Below are 7,500 nucleotides of genomic sequence, written 5' to 3'. Positions count from 1 at the left end.
CACACACACACACACACACACACACACACACACACACACACACACACAGACACACACAGACACACACACACACACACAGACACACACCGTCTCACACACACACTGGTTTAATAAAGTTTAGATAAACCCTCTCGTTTGTCCCAGACGTCCAGAGAGATCAAAGTCTCCGGAGCCATCGGGCCCTGTGTGTCTCTGCACGCTAAAGGACCCTGCGTCTCTGAGAACGTACGTATAAAATACTACAGTAGTACACAGAGCGTGTACTATTATATTACCCAGTACTGTGATATTAAATATATCATGTATTTATATAACAGGAGATCGGGACAGGAGGAACCAGTCAGTGGAAGATCTGCGGTTTGGACCCCAGCACCACTCTGGCTCTGTACTTTGAGGTGGTCAACCAGGTACACACACACACACACACACACACACACACACACACACACACACACACACACACACACACACACACACACACACACACACACACACACACACACACACACACACACACACACACACACACAGACACAGACACACAGACACACACACACACACACACACACACACTAGGGGTTTCACAACTACCAATATTTACTAGTCGACTAGTTTTTCAAAATAGTAGTCGACTAGTCGTTACGTCATAATAGAGACACACAAAGAGAGGTGTACAACTGTATTTTATATTGGAACTCATACAGTAACATTAAACACTGCATTTTAATTTGTGTTACATGAGTAAATAACAAACAGTAACTGGACTCACCAAAATCGACAGCAAAAAACTCTTGTTTACAAAAATGCCACGTAAATCCAGTGCGCAACAGCGCATTGCGCAACACTTCGCTGTCCTCCACGATAACGTCCACCTTTCCATATTTTTGGTTTGAACACCAACGCATCGACATGTGAGGGAAGGAGGCTTGACCGCTTTCGGGTGACAGTGTTGCCTGCCAGGGAAAAACCCCTCTCACTCGGGGTGCTTGTGGCTGGAATAGCCAGGTAGCTCCTCGAAAGCGGGGGAAGCGGTGCACGTTTTCTGCCCACCACTCCAGTGGATTATCCATTGTGGGGATATGCGGTGTCCGCTGGCAGTAATCCCGTAGCTCATCATCCGCATCACTGTTGACCCGTGTTTTCTTGCTGCTCGTTTGCCTCTGTTCAGTGCTGACGCCGGTCCGTTGCTCACTGGTGCTAGCATTACTGCTAGTGCTAGCTGTCGGCAGCGGGTGTTTCATCTTCAGATGGTTGCGCATAGCAGATGCATTTGTATTGTACTTCAGTACAGCTGTACACAACTGACACTTCCCTGTGGAGTTGGTTACATCTTCGTTGAAGTTCTGCCATACATAAGAATGTCGGACGTGTTTTGAAGCATTTTGCAGCACCTCGTTTACCTCCATTTTTTTCACGACTAGTCGACTAGGGCCTACAGCGCCGACTAGTGGTAAAGGTAGTCGACTAGTCGACTAGTCGATTAGTTGGTGAAACCCCTAACACACACACACACACACACACACAGACACACACACACAGACACACAGACACACACACACACACACAGACACACACACAGACACACAGACACACAGACACACACAGACACACAGACACACACAGACACACAGACACAGACACACACACAGACACACACACAGACACACACACACACACACACACACACACAGACACACACACACACACACACACACACACACACACACACACACAGACACACACACAGACACACACACACACACCCACACCCCAAGAAAGAACCACTTCAACAAAATAAAAGCTCCAGGTCTGAAAAAGAAAGCACCAAAGTCCAGAAACCTCTTTATTATGGGAGTCATTTTTTATACAACCAGACACTCAGTGGTCTCCTGATGATGTGGGGGGGGGTGGTGGTGTGTCAGTCATAGTAGCCCCACACTCTGAAGGGTCCATCCTCTGGGGGCCGTGAATGTGTGGATGAAACCTCATCCATCCAGTAATGTGCACTTTCAATGTATTCTCCGTCCATAGTTCTGCACTACATTTCCCAGAGTGCAGTGTGCTTCCTGTCTGCAGTGTGTGTGTGTATCGCTGGCTCAGGTCTCTGCAGTGTGTGTGTGTGTGTGTGTGTGTGTGTGTGTGTGTGTGTGTGTGTCAGTGTCACTGCGGTACGGGTGTTGTTGTTGATGACGGGGGTCGTGTTGTAGTTGTCGTCGTGGTGCTGATCCGATTGGCTGCTTCCAGCTGGAGGGCGGAGCTCTGGAGGCGGGACTCCTGCTGCTCCTCCCCCACACACACCTGCACACACCTGAGCAAACTGAGACGCACCACTGCCCTGTACCTGCTACACACACACACACACACACACACACACACGCACACGCACACGCACACGCACACGCACACACAGGAAGACAGTGTGTGTTACTGTGTGGTTGATTGATTGTTCTGCAGGTGTTTGACTCACCTCTGGGTCAGGTGTGTCTTACAGGTGTGTTTGACTCACCTCTGGGTGAGGCAGGTGATCCAGGGGTTCAGGGCGGTGCTGCTCAGAACCAGCCAGGTGGAGAGAGCTGAGATCACTGATGGACTCTGATGACCACTGAACGTCTCGTACACACACACCGTCATGTAGGGCAGCCAGCACACCAACACACACACTGAGAGAGAGAGAGTATAAATATACAAATATTAATAAAAACCTTAAAACAAGTGTCTAAATGAGACGACTAAACGTCATCATGCCCGACATTAGCCGCGTTTAGCTTCGCGATGTTGACGTGAAGTCATGTGACCGTGCTGTAGTTCCTTTATAGCCCAACATTAGCCTCCTTTAGCTTAGCGGTGGTGACGTGAAGTCATGTGACCGTGCTGTAGTTCCTTTATAGCCCAACATTAGCCTCCTTTAGCTTCGCGATGTTGACGTGAAGTCATGTGACCGTGCTGTAGTTCCTTTATAGCCCAACGTTAGCCTCCTTTAGCTTAGCGGTGGTGACGTGAAGTCATGTGACCGTGCTGTAGTTCCTTTATAGCCCAACGTTAGCCTCCTTTAGCTTAGCGGTGGTGACGTGAAGTCATGTGACCGTGACCATAAACGTTTGTTTGACACAGAGATAATTTTCCAAAATATTGTGGTCCCTTGGTCTGTGGTAACCCCCCCCCCCCCCCCCTGTGTTTATGGTCAGTGTGTCACCATAATGAGAGTAATGACAGAGTAATGACAGAGTAATGCAGGTAAACATGGTGCAGGTAACCTCTGATTTATGAGTTCTCTCCACTCAGCAGCAGCTCCAGTGTTTGCTCAGCGTCTCTCTGGGACTCATGTTTACTCTCTAAATCAGACTGTCACCTTTATCATTAAACTATATCCTCCTGCCAGAAGAGTGTGTGTGTGTGTGTGTGTGTGTGTGTGTGTGTGTGTGTGTGTGTGTGTGTGTGTGTGTGTGTGTGTGTGTGTGTGTGTGTGTGTGTGTGTGTGTGTGTGTGTGTGTGTGTGTGTGTGTGTGTGTGTGTGTGTGTGTGTGTGTGTGTGTGTGTGTGTGTGTGTGTGTGTGTGTGTGTCACCTGAGGTGGACAGCATGGCGATGGAGCTCCTCAGGTAGATGTTAGCAGGAACGTAGTGGCAGTTGATCTCGTCGCAGATGAACGTTCCTCTCTTCGCTTGTTTCCCCGCCACGATCACCACGTGACTGTACAGCGAAACCATGGCAACCAGAGGCAAAAACATGCCCACCAACCACAGCATCACGAACGCTGTGTGGGCGGGGCTAAAGTCTGGCCCACACAGGTATCTGTCCTCTCTGTAGGTGTAGTGTCCGAACCCCATTAGGGGCAGCGCGGCCCCCCCCAGGCAGCCACTCCACATCATCAGAAGCACCAAGCGGCATCGACCCGGAGTCACTATCATGCTGTAACTCAACGCAAAGCAGATATCCACAAACGTATCCACGGAGGTCCAGAACAACGAGTACAGAGAGGAGGTTTGGAGCAGGAGAAGCAGGAAACCCCCTCCCTGACAGAGGACTCCATCACTGGGGGGGGGGCCGGGGGTGTGTGGCACAGCGTGGTAAACAGCCAATGGGAAGGCAGAGAGACTGAGAGTGATGTCACTGAAACAGCAGCTGAGCGTCAGGATCAAGGTGTCACTGCGTAGATTCTTGTGCAGCAGCAGCAACAGAAGCAGCAGCAGGTTCCCGCTGACCGAGGCCACGCAGGAGAACACCATCAGAGCCGCGTACAGGTGGGGCAGGGCGCACATCTTCAATCAGGAGGCGGTCGCTGGTTCAATCCCGGACCCTAGAGTCAACATGACGATGTTTCCTAAACCGAGAGTCGTTCCTGATCTCCAACGGTGTGAAAAATGTCTTTCCTCAGTATCGCACTGCTCTGTATGAATGGGTGAATGACTCGTACTATATAAAGCGCTTTAAGGGGCTCCTGATAAAGAGCACATTTATCATTTACAGGAAGCACCAACTGCCTCACAGGCCGATAGCAGAGTCCACTTGATGTGTTTAAATGTCCCCAGATATTCACTTTAACAGTAAATGAACAGGGTCTTAGTACAGCACCCTGAGGAGCGCCCACACTCTGTTCCTGAATCCTCGCTCAGGGGGTTGCTGGTCGATTCCAGCCCGTGCTGTCGGTTTCGATGTTTCCTTGGGCAAGATAGTGAACCCTGAGTTGCTCACAAAGAGTGTTAGCTTTGCTCAGTAGCGCTCTGCTCTGTATGAACGGATGTGAACGGGTGAATGACGTTTGTGAAGCACAGTCCATTTACAGGAAGCACCAGCAGCCTCACAATCTGATAACCCGTTAAAGATTTGCATTCCCAGTGTCTGAGTCCACTTGACGTGTTTAAATGTCCACAGATATCCACTTTAGCAGTAAATGAACAGGGTCCTCTTACAGCACCCTGAGGAACGCCCACACTCTGTTCCTGAATCCTCGCTCAGGAGCGTCGCCGTTAGCATTAGCTCTCGCTGCCTCCATCGTCATAAAGTCCAGGACCTTAACGAGACAGAGAAATACAAACAGTCAGAGCTGTGTTTTAATGGCCACAGATATTCACTTATACACACACAGACAGAGAAGCATCTCCAGATCAGAAACACCTGCAGAGACTTTACTTGTGTCGTAGCAACTTAAAATCGGCTGCTGTCTCGAGTAAATGATGAGTTAGGCAAATATGCAAAGAAACACAATATCCATATAAGTTATTATTACAGAGAGTGAATACACACACTATAAAGAGATGCTGTTTCAGAAACTAATGTGAGTTTGGAGCATTGAACAATGTACATCTATTCTAGCAGACCTCAACAACGGAACTATGATCAGTAGAAATGGTCATGACCTTTAAAGCTTGCAAGCATAACGTCTGCGCTAAAGGGAGCTTCCTGTTCTGTGTGAAACAGACTCTCTTTATAGGAAGACATCAAAGATCATTCACATGACAACACAGCATCATGTGAGGCCAGCTGGTCGACCCATGGCACAGCACGGTATGCCGAAACTCACACCCTACCAAGAAGAATGGGATATACAGATAACCCCTATCGCTAAGTCCTTCTCCTCATCCTCTCCTCCGGCAGTGTCATAAAACCCCCGTGTCCAAATCCTTCTGCTTCATCCATGTGAAGCATCAGCTGTTACTTTAGGGTCACTCTGTATTCAGCGTTCTCTCCATCAGTGCCACTCACTGACAACCTGTCTTCAAGATGTCAGGAAAACACAAGAAAAGCTTTCCATCAAATTGGTGAATAGTTTTGGGAAACAACATTTAGTGTTTTTATCTTTTCTGAATATAAATGAAAAATGTACAGAAAATGTGTGAAACAATTAAACTTAAATATTAAAAGAATGATTAGAGAGGATTTTATTGAATACGTCAAAAAATCTGAAAAATCTCGATACTTTTGGTGAATAGTGTCTGGAAAGAAAACATTTAGATTTGAGCTGCATGACCTCTCTCTCTGTAGCTACCTGAAGCTCACCTGAAGGTGACCTCTCTCTCTGTAGCTACCTGAAGCTCATCTGGAGGTGATCTCTCTCTGTAGCTACCTGAAGCTCATCTCTCTCTCTGTAGCTACCTGAAGCTCATCTGGAGGTGATCTCTCTCTGTAGCTACCTGAAGCTCATCTGGAGGTGATCTCTCTCTGTAGCTACCTGAAGCTCACCTCTCTCTCTGTAGCTACCTGAAGCTCACCTGGAGGTGATCTCTCTCTCTGTAGCTACCTGAAGCTCATCTCTCTCTCTGTAGCTACCTGAAGCTCATCTGGAGGTGATCTCTCTCTGTAGCTACCTGAAGCTCATCTCTCTCTCTGTAGCTACCTGAAGCTCATCTGGAGGTGATCTCTCTCTGTAGCTACCTGAAGCTCACCTGGAGGTGATCTCTCTCTCTGTAGCTACCTGAAGCTCACCTGGAGGTGATCTCTCTCTCTGTAGCTACCTGAAGCTCATCTGGAGGTGATCTCTCTCTGTAGCTACCTGAAGCTCACCTGGAGGTGATCTCTCTCTCTGTAGCTACCTGAAGCTCATCTGGAGGTGACCTCTCTCTCTGTAGCTACCTGAAGCTCATCTGGAGGTGATCTCTCTCTCTGTAGCTACCTGAAGCTCATCTCTCTCTCTGTAGCTACCTGAAGCTCATCTCTCTCTCTGTAGCTACCTGAAGCTCATCTCTCTCTCTGTAGCTACCTGAAGCTCATCTCTCTCTCTGTAGCTACCTGAAGCTCATCTCTCTCTCTGTAGCTACCTGAAGCTCACCTGGAGGTGATCTCTCTCTGTAGCTACCTGAAGCTCACCTGGAGGTGATCTCTCTCTCTGTAGCTACCTGAAGCTCATCTCTCTCTCTGTAGCTACCTGAAGCTCATCTCTCTCTCTGTAGCTACCTGAAGCTCACCTGGAGGTGATCTCTCTCTGTAGCTACCTGAAGCTCACCTCTCTCTCTGTAGCTACCTGAAGCTCATCTCTCTCTCTGTAGCTACCTGAAGCTCATCTCTCTCTCTGTAGCTACCTGAAGCTCACCTGGAGGTGATCTCTCTCTGTAGCTACCTGAAGCTCACCTGGAGGTGATCTCTCTCTCTGTAGCTACCTGAAGCTCATCTCTCTCTCTGTAGCTACCTGAAGCTCACCTGGAGGTGATCTCTCTCTGTAGCTACCTGAAGCTCATCTCTCTCTGTAGCTACCTGAAGCTCACCTGGAGGTGATCTCTCTCTCTGTAGCTACCTGAAGCTCATCTCTCTCTCTGTAGCTACCTGAAGCTCACCTCTCTCTCTGTAGCTACCTGAAGCTCACTTGGAGGTGATCTCTCTCTCTGTACCTGAAGCTCACCTGAAGCTCATCTCTCTCTCTGTAGCTACCTGAAGCTCATCTCTCTCTCTGTAGCTACCTGAAGCTCACTTGGAGGTGATCTCTCTCTCTGTACCTGAAGCTCACCTGAAGCTCATCTCTCTCTCTGTAGCTACCTGAAGCTCACCTGGAGGTGACCTCTTTCTCTGT

General features: G+C 48.7%; 2 protein-coding genes across 2 annotated transcripts in view; one reads left to right on the top strand and one right to left on the bottom strand.

Moving 5' to 3' along the window:
- sec23a (Sec23 homolog A, coat complex II component) overlaps positions 1 to 7,500 on the top strand; it is a 23,527-nt gene that overhangs the window by 6,646 nt on the left and 9,381 nt on the right. The window contains exons 11-12 of the mRNA XM_079692716.1: positions 145 to 225; positions 318 to 407. Coding sequence (XP_079548842.1) covers positions 145 to 225; positions 318 to 407 — 171 coding nt within the window. The remainder of the gene's footprint in view (positions 1 to 144; positions 226 to 317; positions 408 to 7,500) is intronic.
- Positions 1,833 to 6,422, bottom strand: LOC307046320 (histamine H2 receptor). Its single transcript, XM_079692722.1, has 4 exons — positions 6,383 to 6,422; positions 3,565 to 5,996; positions 2,507 to 2,660; positions 1,833 to 2,344 (listed from the first exon to the last, which is right to left on the bottom strand). Exons 2-4 carry the CDS (start codon positions 4,256 to 4,258, stop codon positions 2,161 to 2,163), a joined length of 1,032 nt encoding a protein of 343 aa, XP_079548848.1. The 5' UTR covers positions 4,259 to 5,996; positions 6,383 to 6,422; the 3' UTR covers positions 1,833 to 2,160.

Source organism: Notothenia rossii (assembly GCF_949606895.1).
Source record: "Notothenia rossii genome assembly, chromosome: 7".
Lineage (NCBI taxonomy): Eukaryota > Metazoa > Chordata > Actinopteri > Perciformes > Nototheniidae > Notothenia > Notothenia rossii.
Note: the sequence above shows the minus strand (reverse complement) of the source record. Positions and strands in the feature narration are given on the sequence as shown.

What these genes read in the sequence shown, in the direction of transcription:
- LOC307046320 (XM_079692722.1), bottom strand. Translation starts at nt 4,258, where the DNA reads ATGTGCGCCCTGCCCCACCTGTACGCGGCTCTGATGGTGTTCTCCTGC. An exon ending in CGCCATGCTGTCCACCTCAG is followed by an intron (nt 2,661 to 3,564) that starts GTGACACACACA and finishes TCTCTCTCTCAG; the next exon opens with TGTGTGTGTTGGTGTGCTGG. An exon ending in ATCACCTGCCTCACCCAGAG is followed by an intron (nt 2,345 to 2,506) that starts GTGAGTCAAACA and finishes GTGTGTGTGTAG; the next exon opens with CAGGTACAGGGCAGTGGTGC.